At 46.4% G+C, this 24,559-nt stretch overlaps 1 protein-coding gene and 1 long non-coding RNA gene across 3 annotated transcripts in view; one reads left to right on the top strand and one right to left on the bottom strand.

Moving 5' to 3' along the window:
* The window catches only part of NAMPT (nicotinamide phosphoribosyltransferase), a 172,029-nt gene extending 161,292 nt beyond the window's left edge, over positions 1–10,737 (bottom strand). The window contains exon 1 of one of the 2 annotated variants that reach the window (XM_063927050.1): positions 10,559–10,737. In XM_063927050.1, coding sequence (XP_063783120.1) covers positions 10,559–10,612 — 54 coding nt within the window. In that variant the 5' untranslated portion in view covers positions 10,613–10,737. Of the gene's footprint in view, positions 1–10,366; positions 10,487–10,558 lie in introns of those variants that run through there. The other variant, XM_063927049.1, reaches the window with a different exon arrangement.
* The window catches only part of LOC134932533 (uncharacterized), a 16,710-nt gene continuing 1,139 nt past the window's right edge, over positions 8,989–24,559 (top strand). The window contains exon 1 of the long non-coding RNA XR_010179388.1: positions 8,989–9,049. This is a non-coding gene — a long non-coding RNA (uncharacterized LOC134932533). The remainder of the gene's footprint in view (positions 9,050–24,559) is intronic.

A 24,559-nucleotide genomic window follows, 5' to 3' on the forward strand; every position in this document is an offset into this window, starting at 1 on the left:
GCTGCGGTCTTAAAAAGTGTCATCTTCCCAAAAATCTATTATATTTTACAAATGATTCCATGCTTAATATCAAAAAAAGACATCTATACACTAGAAAAAGCCTTATCTTCCTTCTTATGGAATGGTAAGAAATCGAGAATCGCATTAAAAAAACTTTACAGAACAAAAACCTCAGGAGGCCTCAATCTTCCCGACTTCTCACTATATGCACTCACCACTCACTTCCGATATATTGCTGACTGGCTCAACCAGACCTCCGCCTATACAAATAAAACACTAGAGCAACACATATTCCACCCATATTCACCAGGAGCTCTCCTTCATACTCCGATCAACCTTATCCCCAAACATATTCTACAACATAATCTATTTAGACATACATATAACACCTGGAATAAAATTAACAGAATACTTAAATCTTCTCGCACCAAAACCACATACACCCCACTATGGGGCAACCCTAACTTCCCACCATCTATATTAAACAAAAATCTAAACCACTGGGCAGAAAAAGGACTAAATCTTGCAACAAAATTATTCGACCCAGGAGGCAATATACTCCCCTTTTCTTCACTCAAAGAATTGTACTCAATACCTAACTCCCACTTCTATCTCTATCTCCAAACACGCCACTTTGCATTATCCCTGAACCCTCCCAACTCAAGTCACAAAGAGAACCATCCCCTAGATACATTACTCAAATCTCTTCAAAAAAAGAATTTCAAATCTAAACTATTATACCACATCCTATCTTCCACAAACTCAGAAACCTACCTAGAGACGCTTACCCGCACTTGGAAAACAGACATTCCCACTATCTCAAGAAATGACCTCTTCAATAATAGAACCCCCCAGATAATGAGCATCCTCCAATCAGTATACTTGCAAGAAGTCCATTTTAAATCTATTCATAGAATATATATAGCCCCAGCTCAGAGGCGATTTATGGCAAATCTAGAATCGGGAAGATGCCCGAAATGCTCTATGACCAATGCAAAGTTCTACCATTCCTTCTGGGCCTGCTCGAAGATATTGAAGTTCTGGCGAAAGGTCATTGCCTTCCTTAACTCTTCTCTCATTACAAATTTGGAGGCAAACCCTCTTGCATGCCTCTGTCTGAACTTTGAGAGTTGGAATCTCCCCACTGCAGATCGTGATATATCCCACTTTCTCGTCGTAGCCCTAACCATGGCAAAGAAGCTCATTCTCATACATTGGATAGAGAAGAACTCCCCATCTATTCAAGAATTAAAGCATAAACTACTACAACTCATCTACTTTGATAAGAGAACCCTATCACTAGACCCAAATGGAAAAGTAAAGAAGTTTTCACAGAAATGGTCCAGATATGTGAACTCACTAGACCCTGTAACACAAAAAGATATCTGGGATAATCTTCATAATCCTTTGATTAAAACCTAAACCGACATTTATTAACATTAATAAATCTTAGGCATCCGTGCACTTTGAGAAGTAATCTAAACCCACATTTTGACTTCTACCTTCCCCCCCCCCCCCACCCCCCGTCGATGTCTTTGTCTGTACTGTAAGGTTTCTCTATTTTTGGTAACAAATAGTCATGTCTTAGAAATAATACCTATATCTTAGTCAATGTTTACCATAATTCCTTCTTCCTATACTGTTCATTGATTAATACAAGAGATGAAAAAGCCTAAGCAACAACTGAATATCTCAAGTAACTTTGAATTTCATCACCATGTACTATCACCTAATTGTACAATTCAACTGTTTATATATACTCAGTTTAAAGATTCTTCATATCACGAAAATTGTTATAATCCAGTCCTCATGGACTACTTTGCTAATTCCTCAACTTTGTAACCTTTTATAGCATTCATGATTGTTTACAACTAATAAAATTCTTAAACCGAAAAATGTAGTGGGCCCTGTCTGTCAGGGATTACAATTAGGTTTAGGGAACAGAGGGGCAGATGTAATAACCTGAAGGCATAAGGAAGTGATAAACCAGTGATATGTGCAAGGTGATAAAGGCACCAGCCAATCAGATCCTAACTGTTAATTTACATATTGGAACTGATTGGCTGGTGCCTTTATCACCTTGCACATATCACTGGTTTATCACTTCCTTATGCCTTCTCCAGGTTAATACATCTGCCCCAGAGTTCCACAGGTGAGAAGTAGCCTGTGACAGGTCTTGTATAGGGATGTGCGAGGTGGTTACTGGGAAAGCATAGGCCAGGAAGATTGGAGAGCAAGTAGGGGTGTATCTCAAAACAAGGAAATGGGGGGTAGGGGGTGCAATGGTGAAAGCCTTCATGCTGCCTTGTTACTATGGTGTAAATGGAGTTGAATGATCAGAAAAATTCACTAGAATGAGTGTCACTTTTAATGTTTTAGCAGTTTGGCAAACAGGGTCTTTATGCCCAGAACATGACATAGAAACCTAGTATCTGAATTCAGATAAGAACCACTTGGACCATCTAGTCTGCCCATGTAAACGCACATACTAGGGTTGCTTTTTGTTTGGAGCCAATTAGCCTATAAGTATATTTCTTGGAATGTGGGCAGAAACTGGAGTAGGAGGAAACCCACACAAGCATGGGGAGATAATTGAACCCATGACCAAAGTGCTGTGAGGCAGTAAAGATAACAATTACACCATCCGTACTGCAATTGATTTACCTGCTATGGCTGTACCAGATACTCACATGACAGAAGATAGGATTTATCCAACAGGAATTTATGTGTCTTTATAAACATTGCTGCAAAAACATGCAGTCATGTCTACCGACCAATTAGCAGACATGGCTTCCACACATGGTCATGCTGCCTCCACATCACTGAATAACTAATACCTAATTTAGTGACACCTTATAAGTGTCTTTTATGCAAGTAATTGCTCCTTCTCCCTACTTGTGCAAAACAAAATTTGAAATTTATTCACATTCAGTTTGCAAATTGTGACTAAATTAAACCTGCATAGTTTCCCAGAAAGTACTATGGGGCAGATTTTTCACAATCCAAGGTCCAAATGTAAGACCTCTTTTCCACTAGCTCTAAAAACACAGGTAAATGCACGGGGGCGCGCATTTACCAGTGTTTTTTTCTAGTGGAAATAGCCCCCCCTGCAAATTCCCGGATCAAGTGATCCGGGAATCCTACCCGGATAGCTTGCCGAGTTGAACACGTGTTCAACCTGGTAAGCTGTGTAGTGTAAACGGAAGCCGTGTCGATGCGACATGGCTCCCGTTCACACTGTATGGAAGGGCGGCGCTGGGAGATCATGTGATCTTCCAGCGCCGCGTCACTAGCAGCATCACCAACCCGGCAATATGCCGGGTTGGTGAGCGCAGTGGGAAAGGGGGCTGAGCACGGGCCGCAGCCAGATAGCACCCGTGTCAGGCTCCTGGTTGCAACCCGTGCTCATAGGTGGAAAAGGGGTATAATAGAGTGAGAGATTTGGTAAGGTTTTGCAGTTTTTTTTTTATAGTGGCAATTATTTACACAGCAAGATCAACCTGGTCTTGCAGTGTAAATGATTGCCACTTTAAAAAAAAAAAAAAAAACACACTTTACCAAATCTCTCACTTTCAGAAACTCTCACTATTACATTTGGCCCCTAATCTGAGAAGGAGGATGTGCTGTGACAACATCGGCCCAATCCGCAATGTGATAATTGATTACATCGCATGGCTCAATTATGGCATGCAAGGACAAGAGAGCTTGGGAGAAAGCTCTGTCCCTGCGATGCCACTCCGCAGCCAAATCAGGAATTCCCCCCCCACACCCACCCCAATTATTTGCTGCCCATGTGCCGCCGCCCAATATTGCTAACGCTACCACTACCGCTGGCACCCCCCAACCTTGACTATCATACTCACCAACAGCTAGGGATGGGTGGTCGTAGCTCCTTGAGGGTTTATAGTCTAGTGTTCCTTCTAGGCTGTTTCAGCAGGGTGCTGCACCCTGCCTATTTTTGAAATGTGAAAAAGGACCCTGCAGGATCATAAATCGCCCCCTTGTATACAGAATACAACAGTCAGAGTGCATGTTCCAGTGGTATTGTCTACTCCTTGCCTACCTCTGAAATTGGAAACAATTTCTATCCTTAATGAACTGGATGGCAGAGGAGGGACTGTAAATGGCATCACTGCAGTGGCTGCTGGCATAACAGCACTCTGATATAGAGGGAAAGAACAGGGTAAGCAGTGAGCATGTACTGCTTACACTATTTCCTTAACAGAAGAACAGACTTTTAGTTTGTACCTATACTGTATATTTTAACCCTCTGCTTAACTTTTCTGTTTTAAAACACGTAGGGATTATAACTACTTCATCAGTGGAGGAGACATTTATTATCTACTTATTATGTATATACAGTAGCCATTCTTTCAAGAAGACTGGACAAATATAGTATTTTTCTCAGTACAGATGTTGGGTGTTACATGGGTGTCCTATATGTATGTAGGGGTAAATTATACATTAAGGGGAAAATATATGTATAAAAACTATAAACATATGCGCTATGCTTTGTGCGCAAAGAGTCAAAAATGTGCCCTCCTCAATGATCAGCACCCTGCCCTAAAAAAATTCTAGAATGAACACTATAGTCCGATGCTTGGCAGCATAACTTCACTGAACCGGGTATCACAGGAGCTGCTGGGAGCCCCAATAACCCAGCAGCCTGCACTGATCATCGCTACATACAAGTATGATATATACATATTTTTTTTTTAATAGAGCTGATCACATTGTCGGCTCACTGCGCAGCTTGTCACAGGGCTCACTGCGTTTTGTTTCTTTTCAATTGTTTTCAAATTTTTTTAGTATGCTCAGCCAGATTGCATTTCTCATACTTATGATGGGAACTGCGATCAGGTTACGCTCTCCCCAAAAAAAAAATATATATATTTATAGGGTTTGGAGCAGTTTTTTTTTTTTTTTTTAAAGAAAACGGTTTCAAAAAAAACCCTATAATACATTTAGGCGATATATAAATAATGTGAAAAGGGTGTGAAAACACCCTTTTTCGCATTATTTTAGTAAAGAAAATAAAAAGTTGTTAAGAAATCTGCCTGTATGTGTACTAAATATACAGTTAGGAACAAAGAAAACAGTGCATCCATTCAAGCGTGCTTTTATGAAATTGCTGAATATAACTGTAGACCAAATGCTGATTAATGTTCCTTTGAATAAGTGAATAGGTTAGTGGCACTGCCAGGCATTAGGCAAGTATCTGTACACATTGTAGCTGTTGAGTCACGATGGACGAATGTTGTACAAACTTGTCCTTAAATGCCTCCAGCAGGTGAGATTCGAAGGTCACATAGTAATGTATACTAATTTCAAATGGAAGTTATGTATAGAAAATAGAAATTGTGCAGCAGTACTAACATCACAAGCTAGTATGGGCTACAGAATCAATGGTTTTAATTTGTAAGCCAGTTTGTGTGCCTGGCAATACTATAACTAGAAATGCAAGTACAACAGTATGCACAATTGAGATAACTGGTTATGAGTCACCTGTCCCTACAACCAGGGGAGTAGCCAGAACTTTGTGAGCACCATAGCAGCATACTGAATGGGCCCCTGTCCCAATACTTCTAAATAGACACCGCTTTGCAGCAGCAGTTAATTCTCTGCCCCATAATAGTGCCTAGTTAATTTTTTTCCCCCATAGTAGTGCCCTATTTTATTTTCTGTACCATAGTAGTGCCTTTGTTAACATTATGGGGTATATGCAATTGCCAGCGAATCGCGGCAATTTTTCGCCCGTTTTTTAATTCGACACAATTCGACCGTCGAATTCCGGCAAGTGGGTGCCGGAATTCAACATATTCAATAAAAAACGGATTCGACAGTCCCGCTGTCGAAAAACGGCCGATTTGACGGATTTTGATTAGACTTGTAAAAATGTTTAAAAAAAAAAAAACGGGAAAAACCACGAAAAAAAAAAAATTGCGTGGGGTCCCCCCCCCCTCCTAAGCATAACCAGCCTCGGGCTCTTCGAGCCGGTCCTGGTTCTAAAAATCCGGGGGGAAAACTGACAGGGGATCCCTCGTATTTTTAAAACCAGCACCGGGCTCTGCGCCTGGTGCTGGTGCAAAAAATACGGGGGACAAAAAGCGTAGGGGTCCCCGTATTTTTTACACCAGCATCGGGCTCCACTAGCTGGACAGATAATGCCACAGCCGGGGGTCACTTTTATACAGCGCCCTGCGGCCGTGGCATTAAATATCCAACTAGTCACTGAAGCCCGAGGCTGCGCCCCCCCCCCCCCCCCCCCATCCAAGGGCTGCGGATGGGGGGCTGATAGCCTTGAGTAAAATGATAGAATATTGTTTTTTCCAGAAGAACTACAAGTCCCAGCAAGCCTCCCCCGCAAGCTGGTACTTTGAGAACCACAAGTACCAGCATGCGGGTGGAAAAACGGGCCCGCTGGTACCTGTAGTTCTACTGGGAAAAAAATACCCAAATAAAAACAGGAGACACACCGTGAAAGTAAAAGTTTATTTCATACATGCCGACACATACATACTTACCTATGTTGACCCGCCGACTGCCACGCCCCCCTCGTCACTGAAGAATCCGGGGTACCTGTGAATAAAATTATACTCACCTGATCCAGTGTCCGGATCTTTTAAAATAATCCTCGTACTTGGCAAAACAACAAAACGGCAACCCGGACCAAATGGACTGAAAGGGGTCCCATGTTTACACATGGGACCCCACGTGACTCCTGTCACAGAGGGTCCCTTCAGCCAATCAGCGAGCGCAATGTCGTGGCACTCTGCTGATTGGCTATGCGCGTCTGAGCTGTCAGACAGCGCATCGCAAAGCCTTACCATTATATTCAATGGTGGGAACTTTGCGGTCAGCGGTGAGGTCACCCGCGGTCAGCGGCTGACCGCGGGTAACCCCACCGCTGACCGCAAAGTTCCCACCATTGAAACTAATGGAGGGAGCTGTGCGATGTGCTGTCTGCCAGTAGACGCGCATACAGCCAATCAGGAGAGTGCCACGAAGTGGCGCTTCCTGATTGGCTGAAGAGACCTTTCTGTGACAGCAGTCACGGGGGGTCTCTGCATTCGGGGAAAGGGGTCCCATGTGTAAACATGGGACCCCTTTCAGTCCGCCTGGTCCGGGTGTTCGGTTTTTTTTTTTGCCAAGTACGTGGATTATAATAAAAGACCACAGGACACTGGATCAGGCGAGTATAATTTTATTTTCAGGTACACCGTGGATTCTACTTGGACAAGTGGACAGAGGTCGGCGTGTGAACATAGGTAAGTATGTGTGTGTCGACATGTGTGAAATAAAGTTTTACTCTCACGGTGTGCGTGTCCTGTTTTTATTTGGGTATTTTTTTTCCAGTAGAACTACAGGTACCAGCGGGCCTGTTTTTCTCCCGCATGCTGGTACTTGTGGTTCTCCAAGTACCAGCTTGCGGGGGAGGCTTGCTAGGACTTGTAGTACTACTGGAAAAAACAATGTTCTTTCAATTTTCACAAGGCTATCAGCCCCCCATCCGCAGCCCTTGGATGGGAGGGGGGGGGGGGGGGGAGAGACAGCCTCGGGCTTCACCCCTGGCCCTTGGGTGGCTGGAGGGGGGGGGGGGACGCCTTGATTGAAGGGGTCCCCACTCCTCCAGGGTACCCCGGCCAGGGGTGACTAGTTGCGTATTTAATGCCACGGCCGCAGGGCGCTGTATACAAGTGACCCCCGGCTGTGGCATTATCTACCCAGCTAGTGGAGCCCGATGCTGGTGTAAAAAAATACGGGGGACCCCTACGCTTTTTGTCCCCCGTATTTTTTGCACCAGCACCAGGCGCAGAGCCTGGTGCTGGTTTTAAAAATACGGGGGATCCCATGTCAGTTTTTTCCCCGGATTTTTAGAATCAGGATCGGCTCGAAGAGCCCGAGGCTGGTTATGCTTTAGGAGGGGGGACCCCACGCATTTTTTTTTTCAGATTTTTACCATTCCATTTAAAAAAAAATAAAAAAATAAAAAATAATATTTTAAAAAATATATAAATAATACTTGTGCCTCCAAAATAGACAAACCAAGTACCTAATCCCTTCTAATATAAATAGATATGCTATTACCAATTAAAAAAAAAAACACAAAAAAAAAAACAAACATGTTTAAAAATTTTGATTAGATTCCGCCAGCAAAGTGTGGCGGATTGAAAATGACGAATTTACTGTCTAAAAAGCATTGTTGTCGAATTTACAATATTCAAATGAGTATACTTTTGTCGAATTGCCGCATTTGTACCATTGCAGAAATGTCGAATTTGACAAATGTCGAATTTCAAAAAGTCGAATTTTGAAAGTCCGTTCTTTTGACGAAAAGTACTGAATTGCATTGTCGAATTTTTTGGGGGGGCGAAAATGTCCCGTTTTTCGACATTTTCGGGAATTCGACCGCAATTGCATATACCCCTATGTCACACTGTAGAGCTGCCAATACACATTATGCAACACAGTAATTCACATGATGACATACAGCGACCCGTTCATATTATGCCACATTACAGTGCCTCTACTTCATTCACACTGTGTCCATAGTAGAGTGCCCCAGTTCATATTATGTAACATTATAATGCCCTCCAGTTCATTTTATACCACAGTACAATTTGCAGGTCCAGCAGGGGCATTACTACATTGTTTATGACCCAAGGCAAATGTTTGAAGGGTTCCTATGTATCACCCAATGGTGAAAAATGTATAGAACACATGCAACTGTGACAGGGAAGGTGGGCCCCTCTCAGCTCTGGGCTCCATAGCAGCTGCACTGCCTCCATCTATGCCCTTGCATACAACAGTACTAATGTCATGGGGCATAATATCAAGGAGCGACAACAAAGTGCTTCACAAAGCAAACCGTAAAAAAAAAAACAAAAAAAAAAAACATAACTGTTGCACATATTTGTAAATGCTGAGTCATATGAACAATTTAGATATATAAACACACACTCATTAATACAATGCAACTTGTCATGTTCTATACTCCCACCTCAGAGGCTGACAGGCCATGTTCATGCTGTTTGGAACACCGACCTTGGTAAGGCACTTTGCACTAGACTAAGATTCCTGAGATCACATGACATTACTATACCGCTCTGTTTCACTTTATTAGAACTGAAACAGTCTTGCAACCTGCTTCCTAATAGGCCCTACACACTGGCCGATTTGTTAGAAAGATATGAACGATCTCGTTCATAAATGAACGAGAACTCGTTCATATCTTTCAGTGTGGAGACTCCAGCGATGAACGATGCGCGGCCCCGCGCTCGTTCATCGCTGGTCCCCCGTCGGCTGTGCATGCAGGCCAATATGGACGATCTCGTCCATATTTGCCTGCAGTTCTATGGAGCCGGGTGACGGGGGAGTGAAGAAACTTCACTCCCCCCGTCACTGGGTCGCTCGTCGGCGGGTCGGCCAGTGTGTAGGGCCCATAAGAGTTATGGGCCCTACACACTGTCCGATTACAGTGAAAGATATGAACGATTTTGTTCATTAATGAACGAGATATTCATATCCATCAGTGTGTAAGCACCAACGATAAACAATGCGCGCCCCCGCACTCATTTTCCGTTGGTGTCAGCTCGTTTATGCATGCAAGCCAATATGGACAATATCGTCCATATTAGCATGCAGGGCTATGGGGCCAGGTGATTGGCGGCGTCACACACTCCCTCCCTCCACCCCCGCCGAGTCATCCACCTCGGCCAATGTGTAAGGCCCATTAGGGCTCAATGAAAATACAAATTATCATATAGACTTATAACCCTGCTTTTTCATTGACTGCCTATGCACACTTATAACAATAGGAAACAACAAACAACATTTATATAGCACTCTTCAATAGGACTTAAGGCGCTTGATAACTTTCTAAACGTAGAAAGCCATAATGCAATAAATGATGCCCAACTGTTATATTCCTGCACTACAGAAGATGGGCATGAGCTATCCAGCACACACAGGGAAATTGCAGTACACAATTTGTACAACTCATTGCTCAACACTGACTCAATGTGACACACCGCTTGTTATGGGATCAGCCAGCAGACATAACTTGTAGCCATACATTGTGCCCGACTTCTGCTGACTATGGAGGAGAGGTGGGACTGGCACAATGGGTGGGCACGCTTCTACATCAGTTTGTGTCTAACAGAATGACAATTTCTGGGCTTAGACATTGTAGACAAGAGGCCTCGGGTGCCCGGTGTGAGACGAAGTGAATAAGAACAGATCGGAGTGCCGGGTGAGAAAGGGACGCTGCCACCAGCACCGTGCCCGCCAGGTGCACACTGGGTCATCTGTCAGTGCAGCGGATGGCAGCTTGCACACGGCGGTACCTGACCTTCACGCCGCTCACCATGGCCGGGTCACCCCCGAGCAGGAGACGTGGGGCGCCACACTGACCACACAACACCGCCGTTCCCCGGTGCCAGCGCCTGCGGGCAGTGTCGGTGGAGGCCATGGACCCCCGGAGGCTTGCTTAGGATGAGCACAGCGGTAGAGGGGCGACATGCTCCGCGCAGATGAGCGCACCAGACCGGCTTCCCACCTTGTACGAGTCGGTCGCCAGCAGGATGTTGAACTCCGCTTCACCACTTTCCATCTCTGTGCCGGTCTCTAGCTCCACGCTCTCCGCGGCACTGTGCTGGGCGAACAATACTGAGCTGCGCGGCGATCCGTTCTTCTATACCTTCTCCTGTGCCAGGGAGGGGGCGGGGTCGCTGGGTGTCGTGACGTCACTGAGAGGTGACGCCTTATAAAACCGATTCACATTTAGCGATGTAGGGCCAGAGACATTTTTTTTTTTTATTGGTCTCGAGAACAATTACGTCAAATCGGCATGTCTGGCATTGGTTGGTTGCTGCTCACCGTGCTCCGCCCAGAAGCACGTGTGCCGGCCTTTCACCGGTGCGCTGCTCGCTGCTGTCAGTTTCGCTTTTGCTGAATGTGCGCACTCACTGGTTATTTCCTTATTCCTTATGTAAGAAATGAAAGTATCGCCGTATCAGCGTATGCACTGTCATGCCTGTCTGTACAGCAATCCTATGTGCATGTCTACACGTTTACATACTGCCGTGCTACTGTATGTGGCAATGTGTACGTGCTGTGTTCCCAGGTACCACATGTATAGTTTACATACCGTCATCCTATGTGCTACATGTATACTTTACATACTTCCATCCTATCAGTATTCTAGACCTTGTAGCGCCCAAGGTAAAAGTTTTCTTTTGCACCACCCTCCACTCTAAACAGGGTTAAGGGGTGCTGCAAAAAATAGGGGCCAGAGAATGGTACCAATTCATATTACACTGCACAGCAGTGCCAGCTCCAGGCCTACTAGCACCCTGAGCGAGATGTAAGAGCCCCCCACACCCCTATGTGCACGCCGCAGGCACCTGGAAAAGTGTGTGTGGCCTCCTGGGAAAGTGGGTGTGGCCTCATGGAAAAGTGGGCGTGGTCTCATAACTTCATATAATCAAACTATAAATAAATATGTCTCTTACGTCCTAGAGGATGCTGGGGACTCCGTAAGGACCATGGGGTATAGACGGTCTCCGCAGGAGACATGGGCACCTAAAAGAACTTTCTAGTATGGTGTGCACTGGCTCCTCCCTCTATGCCCCTCCTCCAGACCTCAGCTAGATCTTGTGCCCAGAGGAGATAGGGTGCATTACAGGAGCTCTCCTGAGTTTTATGTAAAAAGAATTTTGTTAGGTTTTTTATTTTCAGGGAGCTCTGCTGGCAACAGACTCCCTGCATCGTGGGACTGAGGGGAGAGAAGCCGACCCACTTCTTAAGAGTTAAGGGCTCTGCTTCTTAGGCTACTGGACACCATTAGCTCCAGAGGGAGTCGGAACACAGGTCTCACCCTGGGGTTCGTCCCGGAGCCGCGCCGCCATCCTCCTCACAGATGCCGGAAAAAAGAAGCCGGGTGAGCATGACAGATCATAAGAAGATGTCAGGCGGCAGAAGACTTCAGATCTTCATGAGGTAAGCGTGCAGCAGGTAGCTGCGCGCCGTTGCTCCCACATTTAAACACACACATGGCACTGATGGGTGCGGGGGGGCGCCCTGGGCAGCAATAAACCTTGTTTTAAGGCATAAAGCATGCAGTTAGGCTGCAGGGCAGTAAACTACGAATCCCCGACATTTTTTTCAAAATCTCGAGCGGGACCGAAGCCCGCCGCGCGAGGGGGCGGAGCTTGATCCTTCAACACTAACCAGCGCCATTTTCTCCACAGAGGCTGCAGAGAACGCTGGCTCCCCGGACTCTCCCCGCTGAGCATCAGAGGGCTGAAAATAAGAGAGGGGGGCACATATTTAAAGCGCAGTGAGTGAGGAATTCTGTATACATATATATGTAAAAGCGCTATCTGGGGTTTTTTCCCTGGGTCAGCTGGCGCTGGTGTGTGCTGGCATACTCTCTCTGTCTCTCCAAAGGGCCTTCTTTGGGGAATTGTCCCCTTATAGTTATATCCCAGTGTGTGTGTGGGGTGTCGGTACGTGTGTCGGCATGTCTGAAACGGAAGGCTTATCCAAAGAGGAGGTGGAACAGATGAGTGGTGTGTCTCAGTCTGCGGTGCCGACTCAGGATTGGATGAATATGTGGCATATGTTAAATGCTAGTGTAGCTTCACTGCATGAAAGACTGGACAAAGCAGAGTCCAGAGCGTCGGCAGATAATCAATCTACAGATTGTGCCGACTCACAGGACCCGTCGGGGTCTCAGAAACGTCCCTTCTCACAAATAAGGGACACAGATACCGACACGGACTCTGATTCCAGTGTCGACTATGATGAAGCAAGGTTGCACCCCAGGGTGACAAAAAGTATTCAGTGCATGATTATTGCAATAAAAGATGTGTTACATATTACTGATGAGCCCTCGGTGCCCGACACGAGGATACACATGTTTAAGGGAAAGAAACAGGTTATAAACTTTCCTCCTTCCCATGAAATTAATGAGTTATGTGAAAAAGCTTGGGAAACTCCAGATAAGAAACTGCAGATTCTCAAAAGGGTTCTTATGGCGTACCCTTTCCCTTCACAGGACAGGGTACGTTGGGAATCCTCTCCCACAGTGGACAAAGCCTTAACACGCCTTTCCAAGAAGGTGGCGCTACCGTCCCCTGACACAGCGGCCCTCAAGGACCCTGCGGACCGCAGGCAAGAGACTACACTAAAGTCTATCTACACTCATACTGGTACTTTGCTTAGACCGGCAATTGCGTCGGCATGGGTATGTAGTGCAGTAGCAGCTTGGACAGATACACTGTCAGCTGACCTTGATACCCTAGATAGGGATACAATTTTGTTAACATTAGCTCATATTAAGGACGCAGTCTTATATATGAGGGACGCTCAAAGAGACATTGGTTTACTGGGTTCAAGAGCCAATGCTATGGCTATTTCGGCAAGAAGAGCCTTGTGGATCCGCCAATGGACGGGGGATGCAGACTCAAAAAGGCATATGGAGGTTTTACCTTACAAAGGTGATGTATTGTTTGGGGACGGCCTCGCGGACCTGATCTCTACAGCTACCGCGGGTAAGTCGACCTTTTTACCTTTTGTTCCCTAACTGCAAAAGAAACCCCCACAATATCAGATGCAGTTCTTTCGGTCGCATAGATCCAGAAGAGGTCGGGGCTCCTCTTTCCTCGCCAGAGGTAAGGGTAGAGGCAAGAGGACACCTGCTGAGGCTGGTTCCCAAGAGCAGAAGTCCTCCCCGGCTTCCGCTAAGTCCACCGCATGACGCTGGGTCTCCCCTGCGGGAGTCCGCTCAGGTGGGGGCACGCCTTCGACTATTCAGCCAAGTCTGGGTTCAGTCAGACGTGGACCCTTGGGTGACAGAAATAGTCTCCCAGGGCTACAAGCTGGAATTCGAAGAGGAGCCCCCACGCCGATTTTTTAAGTCGGCCTTACCAGCTTCTACTTCAGAGCGGAAAGTAGTGCTAGCTGCAATTCAAACGCTGTGTCAGCAGCGAGTGATTATCAGGGTTCCCCTGAGCCAACAGGGAAAAGGGTATTATTCAACCCTATTTGCGGTCCCGAAGCCGGATGGTTCGGTCAGGCCCATTTTAAACCTAAAATCCCTGAACCTGTACCTGTACCTGAAAAGATTCAAATTCAAGATGGAATCGCTCCGAGCGGTGATAGCCTGCCTGGAAGGGGGGGATTTTATGGTGTCACTGGACATAAAGGATGCTTACCTTCATGTCCCCATATATCCCTCTCATCAGGAGTACCTGAGATTCGCGGTACAGGATTGTCATTACCAGTTTCAGACGTTACCGTTTGGGCTGTCCACGGCCCCGAGGATTTTCACCAAGATAATGGCGGAAATTATGGTGATCCTGCGCAAGCGAGGAGTCACAATTATCCCATACTTGGATGATCTCCTGATAAAAGCGAGATCATGAGAGCAATTACTGGAGAACGTGGCACTCTCTCAGAGAGTACTTCAGCAACATGGGTGGATTCTCAATCTACCAAAGTCACAGTTGGTTCCGACAACTCGACTAGCCTTCCTTGGCATGATACTGGACACGGAACAAAAGAAAGTTTTCCTCCCGTTGGAAAAAGTCCAGGACCTCCAGAACATGGTCCGAGAACTACTGAAGCCGAAAAGAGTGTCAGCTCATCTATGCACTCGGGTTCTGGGGAAAATGGTGGCAACTTACGAGGCCATTCCCTTCGGCAGGTACCATGCAAGGAAGTTTCAATGGGATCTTCTGGACAAATGGTCTGGGTCCCATCTACAATTACATCAAAAAATAACACTGTCCCCCAGGGCCAGGGTGTCTCTTCTATGGTGGCTGCAAAGTGCTCACCTTCTAGAGGGTCGCAGGTTCGGCATTCAGGACTGGATCCTGGTAACCACGGACGCGAGCCTCCGAGGATGGGGAGCAGTCACCCAAGGAAGAAATTTTCAGGGACTATGGTCAGACCAGGAGTCCTGTCTACACATCAACGTGTTGGAGCTAAGGGCCATATACAACGGCCTTCGACAAGCGGAGATTCTTCTTCGCAACCTACCGGTTCTGATTCAATCAGACAATGTCACAGCAGGAGCTCATGTGAACCGTCAAGGCGGGACAAGAAGCAGAGTCGCGATGGCGGAAGCCACCAGGATTCTTCGCTGAGCGGAAAATCACGTAAGCGCTCTGTCAGCTGTCTTCATTCCGGGAGTGGACAACTGGGAAGCAAACTTCCTCAGCAGACACGATCTCCATCCAGGAGAGTGGGGACTTCATCAAGAAGTCTTTGCAGAGATAACGGATCTCTGGGGAGTTCCTCAAATAGACATGATGGCGTCACGCCTCAACAAGAAGCTTCGGAGGTATTGTGCCAGGTCCCGGGACCCTCAGGCAATAGCAGTAGACGCTCTGGTAACACCATGGGTATTCCAGTCGGTCTACGTGTTTCCTCCTTATCCTCTCATCACAAAAGTGTTGAGGATCATAAATCGAAAAAGAGTACAAACAATACCCATGGTTCCAGACTGGCCTCGAAGGGCCTGGTACTCAGATCTTCAGGAGATGCTCACTGAAGATCCTTGGCCTCTTCCTCTAAGGGAAGACCTGTTACAGCAGGGGCCCTGCATGTTCCAAGACTTACCGCGGTTACATTTGACGGCATGGCGGTTGAACGCCGGATCCTAGCGGAGAAGGGTATTCCGGAGGAGGTCATACCTACTCTAGTAAAGGCTAGGAAGGAGGTGACAGTAAAACATTATCACCGTATCTGGCGGAAATATGTCTCTTGGTGTGAAACCAAGAATGCTCCTACGGAAGATTTCCATCTGGGTCGTTTTCTCCACTTCCTACAGACAGGAGTACATATGGGCCTAAAGTTAGGCTCTGTTAAAGTACAGATTTCGGCCTTGTCAATATTCTTTCAGAAGGAATTGGCTTCTCTCCCAGAAGTCCAGACGTTTGTAAAAGGAGTACTACACATCCAGCCTCCTTTTGTGCCCCCGGTGGCACCATGGGACCTGAACGTGGTGTTGCAGTTCCTTAAATCACACTGGTTTGAACCCCTTAAAACGGTGTAGTTGAAATTTCTCACCTGGAAGGTGGTCATGTTGTCAGCCTTGGCATCTACGAGGCGTGTGTCAGAATTGGCGGCCTTGTCTTACAAGAGCCCTTACTTGATTTTTCACGTAGATAGAGCGGAATTGAGGACTCGTCCTCAATTTTTACCCTAGGTGGTGTCTTCATTTCATATGAACCAACCTATTGTGGTGCCTGTGGCTACGAGTGACTTGGAGGATTCCATGTCCCTGGATGTAGTCAGGGCCTTAAAAATTTATATAGCCGTCCTGGCTAGAATTAGGAAAACAGATGTATTGTTTGTCCTGTATGCTGCCAACAAGATTGGCGCGCCTGCTTCGAAGCAGACTATTGCTCGCTGGATCTGTAACACGATTCAGCAGGCTTATGTTACAGCTGGATTGCCGTTACCGCATTCAGTAAAGGCCCATTCCACTAGGAAGGTGGGCTCTTCTTGGGCGGCTGCCCGGGGCGTCTCGGCATTACAGCTTTGCCGAGCAGCAACTTGGTCGGGGTCAAACACTTTTGCTAAATTCTACAAGTTTGATACCCTGGCTGATGAGGACCTAGCATTTGCTCAGTCGGTGCTGCAGAGTCATCCGCACTCTCCCGCCCGATTGGGAGCTTTGGTATAAACCCCATGGTCCTTACGGAGTCCCCAGCATCCTCTAGGACGTAAGAGAAAATAAGATTTTAAACCTACCGGTAAATCTTTTTCTCCTAGTCCGTAAAGGTTGCTGGGCGCCCGTCCCATTGTGGAAAATCTGCAAGGCTTGTATATAGTTATTGCTTACATAAGGGTTATGTTACAGTTAGGCTCGGTCTTGGACCGGTACTGTTGTTTGTTCATACTGTTAACTGGTTATGTGTATTCCAGGTTATATGGTATGATTGGTGTGGGCTGGTATGAATCTTGCCCTTAGATTAACAAAATCCTTTCCTCGTGTTGTCCATCTCCTCTGGGCACAGTTCTCTAACTGAGGTCTGGAGGAGGGGCATAGAGGGAGGAGCCAGTGCACACCATACTAGAAAGTTCTTTTAGGTGCCCATGTCTCCTGCGGAGCCCGTCTATACCCCATGGTCCTTACGGAGTCCCCAGCATCCTCTTTGGACTAGGAGAAAAAGATTTACCGGTAGGTTTAAAATCTTATTTTTCACACCCCCTCTACGCACACAGTTAGCAGCCTTACACATAACAGCCACAGTAGTTTTCCTTACACACAATGTCTCCAGTATAGTGCCAGCTACACATGACATGCCCCGCAGCAGTGCCAGCTATACATGACATGCCCCCCAGCAGTGCCAGCTACACATGACAGTGTTCACTTTTTAGGGCAGGGTGCTGATCACAGGGGGGTCACATTTTTAAGTTAGGATGGCAAAATGATGTACATACTGTAATGCTTGGTGCTCCCCTACCTACATGCCAAAGCATGGACAGTGCAGCAAAAATTTAGGGGCGTTGCTTCGTGGAGAAGGGGTGTGGCCACATAATAGTGGCAATTCGCATTACACCACACAGTAGTGCAGCTAATACACATTGCACCAGGTAGAACCTCCTATACACACTGCAACAGGCAGAGTACGTTAGACACTTTGCGCCAGGCAGAGCACTGAGACACATTGCCTAGCCACAGACGCCTAGCGGGAACACTACATGATATGCTCCCCAGCCTTGCCAGCTACACATGACATGCCCCCCAGCAGTGCCAGATACATAAATGGTCACAGTGCCAGATATGTCCCCACAGTTCCAGATACATAAATGCCCCTACAGTGCCAGATACATAAATGCCCCCACAGTGTAGATATGCCCCCACAGTGCCAGATACATAAACGCCCCCACAGTGCCAGATACATGAACGCCCCCACAGTGCAGATATGCCTCCCACAGTGCCATATACATAAATGCCCCCACAGTGCCAGATACATAAATGCCCCCACAGTGCAGATATGCCCCCACAGTGCCAGATACATTAATGCCCCCACAGTGCAGATATGCCCCCACAGTGCCAGATACATTAATGCCCCCACAGTGCAGATATGCCCCCACAGTGCCAGATACATAAACGCCCCCACAGTTCTAGATACATAAATGCCCCCACAGTTCCAGATACATAAATGCCCCCACAGTTCCAGATACATAAATGCCCCCACAGTGCCAGATACATAAAATGCCCCCACAGTGCAGATATGCCCCCACAGTTCCAGATACATAAATGCCCCCACAGTTCCAGATACATAAATGCCCCCACAGTTCCAGATACATAAATGCCCCCACAGTGCCAGATACATAAAATGCCCCCACAGGGCAGATATGCCCCCACAGTGCCAGATACATAAATGCCCCCACAGTGCAGATATGCCCCCACAGTGCCAGATACATAAATGCCCCCACAGTGCCAGATACATAAACGCCCCCACAGTGCAGATATGCCCCCACAGTGCCATATACATAAATGCCCCCACAGTGCCAGATACATAAATGCCCCCACAGTGCCAATATGCCCCCACAGTGCCAGATACATAAAATGCCCCCACAGTGCAGATATGCCCCCACAGTTCCAGATACATAAATGCCCCCACAGTTCCAGATACATAAATGCCCCCACAGTTCCAGATACATAAATGCCTCCACAGTGTCAGATACATAAAATGCCCCCACAGTGCAGATATGCCCCCACAGTGCCAGATACAGAAATGCCCCTACAGTGCAGATATGCCCCCACAGTGCCAGATACATAAATGCCCCCACAGTGCCAGATACATAAACGCCCCCACAGTGCAGATATGCCCCCACAGTGCCATATACATAAATGCCCCCACAGTGCCAGATAGATAAATGCCCCACAGTGCCAGATACATAAATGCCGCCACAGTGCCAGATACATTAATGCCCCCACAGTGCAGATATGCCCCCACAGTGCCAGATACATAAACGCCCCCACAGTTCCAGATACATAAATGCCCCCACAGTGCCAGATACATAAAATGCCCCCACAGTTCCAGATACATAAATGCCCCCACAGTGCCAATATGCCCCCACAGTGCCAGTTACATAAAATGCCCCCACAGTGCAGATATGCCCCCACAGTGCCAGATACATAAATGCCCCCACAGTGCAGATATGCCCCCCCCCCAGTGCCAGATACATAAATGCCCCCACAGTGCAGATATGCCCCCACAGTGCCAGATACATCAATGCCCTCACAGTGCAGATATACCCCCACAGTGCCAGATACATAAATGCCCCCACAATGCCAGATACATAAATGCCCCCACAGTGCCTGATACATAAATGCCCCCACAGTGCCTGATACATAAATGCCCCCACAGTGCCAGATATATAAATGCACCCACAGTGCCAGATATGCCCCCACAGTGCCAGATACATAAACGCCCCCACAGTGAAAGATATACCCCCACAGTGCAGACATGCCCCCACATTTCCAGATACATAATTGCCCCCACAGTGAAAGATATGCCCCCACAGTGCCCCCACACAGAGCCCGATCCATATACTGCTTCACGATACCTGCGGTGGTGGTGGGAGGGGGAGTGCCGCTGAGGACGCGGGCGGCTCTTCTAAAACTCTTGTGTGCGCGGCTGCACGGCGCCGGCATCTAACGTCAGACGCCGGCGCCGCACAGCCGCATACACAACAGTTTAAGTTTAAGCCAGGGAGCACTGCAGGCTGGCTCCAGGCACAAAGATGGCGGCGCCAGCGCACGGCGCCCATTAGAGGTGGCGCCCCGCACGGCCGCACTAGTCGAACGTGCCTGGAGCTGGCCCTGCTGCACAGTAATACCCCTTATACACATTGCGTCAGGTAGAACCCCTTCTACTACACAGGCAAAACAAAGCTACAGGGAAGGGGGGACGGGACTGAATAATGACCTTTACATTATTTGTAGTTTTTCCTCCTTATAGTAATGCCACTTACACATTATGTCACACACCGTAATGCCCACTACACATTATCCGCACACTGTAACATCTATTTCAACTTATGCCACATACCGTTATGCCCAGTACACATTATGCTACACACCGTAATGCCCATTTCATATTATGCCATGCACCATAATGCTCACTACACGTTATGCCACACACCGTAATGCCCATTACACATTATGCAACACACCGTAATGCCCATTACACATTATGCAACACACCGTAATGCCCATTAAAGGTTATGCCACACACAATGCCCATTACACATTATGCCACACACCGTAATGCCCATTTCAAATTATGCTACACACCGTAATGCCCTTTACACGTTATGCTACACACCGTAATGCCACACATTATGCCATACACTGTAATGCCCATTACACATTATGCCACATACAGTTATGCCCTTGACACAATTTTATGCCCCACACACAATAATGTCCCTTACAAATTATGCACCACAGTAAGGCTTCTAATTACTTTTAAATTATCTGCTCATTGCCGGGGGTTTCATGCTCTGGGTTCCATGCTTGTTGCCAGGGGTTTTCTGCTCGTTGCCAGGGGTCTCCTGCTCATTGCCAGGGGTCTCATGCTCCTTTTTCAAGGGCTTCGTTGTCAGGGGTCTCATGCTGTGGGTTACATGCTCGTGCCAGGGGTTTCCTGTTCATTGCCAGGGGTTTCCTGCTCGTTGCCAGGGGTCTCCTGCTCATTGCCAGGGGTCTCATGCTCCTTGTCAAGGGCTTCATTGTCAGGGGTCTCATGCTGTGGGTTACATGCCCGCCCTAGTTTCCCGTATGTAGAATTGCTCCTGCATTCTATGTGTCCATGCAGACATACTGCCATTTTATGTGCTCATGTATACATGCTGCCATCCTAAGTGCCAATGTATGCCCTGCTACTCTGACATCATCAGTATATATATATATATATATATATATATATATATATATATACACAGTGCATCCGGAAAGTATTCACAGAGCTTCACTTTTTCCACATTTTGTTATTTTACAGTCTTATTCCAAAATAGAATAAATTAATTTTTGTCCTCAAAATTCTACACACAATACCCCATAATGACAACGTGAACAAAGTTTTTGGGGGATCTTTGCAAATTTATTAAAAATAAAAAACTAAGAAATCACATGTACATAGGTATTCACAGTCTTTGCCATGAAGCTCAAAATTGAGCTCAGGTGCATCCTGTTTCCGCTGATCATCCTTGAGATGTTACTACAGCTTAATTGGAGTCCACCTGTGGTAAATTCAGTTGATTGGACATGACTTGGAAAGGCACACACCTGTCTATATAACGCCCCACACTTGAAAGTGCATTTCTGAGCACAAACCAAGCATTAAGTCAAAGGAATTGTCTGTAGACCTCAGAGACAGGATTGTCTCGAGGCACAAATCTGGAGAATGGTACATAAAAATATCTGTCGCTCTGAAGGTCCCAATGAGCACAGTGGACTCCATCATCCGTACATGGAAGAAGTTCGAAACCACCAGGACTCTTCCTAGAGCTGGCCGGCTGTCTAAACTGAGTGATCGGGGAGAAGGGCCCTAGTCATGGAGGTGACCGAGAACCCAATAGTCACTCTGTCAGAGCTACAGCATTCCTCTGAGGAGAGATGAGAACCTTCCAGAAGGATAACCATCTATGCAGTAATCCACCAATCAGGCCTGTACGGTAGAGTGGCCAGATGGAAGCCACTCTTTAGTAAAAGGCACATGGCAGCCCGCCTGGAGTTTGCCAATTGCACCTGAAGGACTCTTAGACCATGAGAAATAAAATTCTCTGGCCTGATGAGACAAAGATTTAACTCTTTGGCGTGAATGCCAGGCGTCAAGTTTGGAGGAAACCAGGCACAGCTCATAACCAGGCCAATACCATCCCTGCAGTGAAGCATGGTGGTGGCAGCATCATTCTGTGGGGATGTTTTTCAGCTGCTGGATTTGGGAGACTAGTCAGAATAGAGGGAAAAATGTACAGAGACATCCTGGATGAAATCCTGCTCCAGAGCGCTCAGGACCTCAGACTGGGGCGACGGTCCATCTTTCTGCAAGATAACGACCCTAAGCACACAGCCACAATATCAAAGGAGTGGCTTCAGGTCAACTCTGCAAATGTCCTTCAGTGGCCCAGCCAGAGCCCAGAATTGAATCCGATTGAACATCTCTGGAGAGATCTGGCTCTGCACCGATGCTTCCCATCCAACCTGATGGAGCTTGAGAGGTGCTGTAAAGAGGAATGGGGGAAACTGCCCTAAGATAGTTGTGTCAAGCTTGTGGCATAATATTCAAAGACTTGAGGCTGTAATTGCTGCCAAAGGTGCATCAACAAAGTATTGAGCAAAGGCTGTGAATACTTATGTACATGTGATTTCTTAGCTTTTTTATTTTTAATAAATTAACAAAAATCTCAAAACAACTTTTTTCATGTTGTCATTATGGGGTATTGTGTGTAGAATTTTGAGGGAAAAAATTCATTTATTCCATTTTGGAATAAAGCTGTAACATAACGAAATGTGGAAAAAGCGAAGCGCGGTGAATGCGTTCCAGATGCACTGTATATAATATATATATATATATATATATATATAGATAGATAGATAGATAGATACAATTCAGCCGGCACTCAAGTTTTAGTAACAACATGCCCCCGGTGCCATAATCCAAGAAGCAACATACACATCCAACCACGGACAATAAGGCACTCCAGAGGCTTGATTTAAAGCAGAAAATTATTGTAGAGAGCGATGTTTCGGGGCAGAGCCCCTTCCTCAAGGCTTACCAACACACAGTGAAAGACAAAACTTACCGACTAAAAATACCTCAGGGCTGAACGCGCTGTCCTCCACATCTCCCGCCGCGACTCCTTCTCCGGGCACCGCTGCATAGCACTTCCGGGTCCTAGCTTGACCTGGTTGCCCAGGCAACACAGGCAGCATGCGTACCACCACGGGAGGCGTAGCGTGAGGTCCCCGCCCCGGAGCGCTGGCGGAGGTGGGGGGGGAATATACACGTCCAAATGGCCCTGAAAAACATAAATGAAAAGACATGAAGCAAAAAAACAAGCAATGTGGGAAACAATACATATGGCAGAGCATAATAATAAAATACAGAAGCAAAATAGAGCATTTCACAGGAAAAAGAGGGTAACCTCATTAGAACACGACATGATGAAAACTACATTAAACTGTTCCAATTGATCTTATTGGTAAATCCCATAGGGGATATGGTATTTAAACGAAAGATCCATCTGGATTCGGCCAAAAGGAGATCTTGATCTATCATATACCGAGACCACTGCATTAAAGAATCTAGCTAGTTATGATATCATCAGGCCCGCCGATAAGAGTGGGGCCATTGTGGTCCAGAATATTTCGGATTACCGTGACGAGATTGAACGTCAACTAGCAGAACCAGATATATATAAAAAACTATCTTGTGATCCCACAAAGGAGTACCTACGTGAAGTCCGATCTTTTCTTGATACCGCTTTCCAGGATGGTTTGCTCACGCCAGCTTTACAAAAGATCTTACTTAAGGAGCATCCATTAACTCCTGTGTTGTATACGTTACCGAAACTACATAAGGACTGTGTATCTCCCCCCCCCGTAGGCCCATCATATCTGCCCGAAATTCACTATTACAAACCATAGCTCAGATGTTGGACTTTATATTGCAACCATTACTTTTACGAAATAAGTCTTTAATATAAGTATACGTTTTTAAAGGACACTACCAGTTTCATTAACCTTTTGCTTGATTTACAGGTGGTACCACAGGGTACTATTATGTGTTGTCTGGATGTGTGTAGCCTCTACACCTCCATCAGACATGTGGATGGTGTGGAGGCTATGCACAGTTTTCTTAATGATCATTTGGACCCTGATGTGTTTGGTATGATTTGTTCATTCGTTTGCTGGAGCTGACTCTCTACAGAAATTATTTTCTATATGACAGCCAGTTCTTTTTACAAATGAGGGCTTGTGCTGTGGGGTCGGCAGTGGCCCCTTCATATGCAAATGTTTTTATGTTTGCCCAGGAGGAACAGATCTTTTTGAATTGTCCGGATGTTAGTCAGCATATCCTGCTCTACTCCCGGTACATAGATGACATTCATCTTATGGCCCGGGGGTAGGGACAGTTTTGATGATCTTATATTGAGGGTTAACAAGCTAAATTCTCCGATCAAATATACCTACTCTTGTAGCACTGCCGTTATGCATTTCTTAGATGTTAAAGTTATGATTAAAGAGGGTATCATTAGCACTGACATTTACTACAAGGAGGTTGATCGCAATACTTTTCTCCAAGCCGATAGCCACCATCCTCTAGCCCTTAAGCAGGGATTGCCACTATCTCAGATGATGAGAATAGCCCGAGTAGTGAGTGACCCTTCCATGCTACCGAACAGATTAGAGAACTTGATTCAGAAGTTTATAGCACAGGGTTATAACCCTAATATTCTAAGGTCACAGAAAGAGCAAGTGTTACAAATGCCATGCTCACGACTCCTGCAGCCTAAAATACGA

This window comes from Pseudophryne corroboree, chromosome 6, assembly GCF_028390025.1.
Source record: "Pseudophryne corroboree isolate aPseCor3 chromosome 6, aPseCor3.hap2, whole genome shotgun sequence".
Taxonomy (NCBI): Eukaryota; Metazoa; Chordata; class Amphibia; order Anura; family Myobatrachidae; genus Pseudophryne; species Pseudophryne corroboree.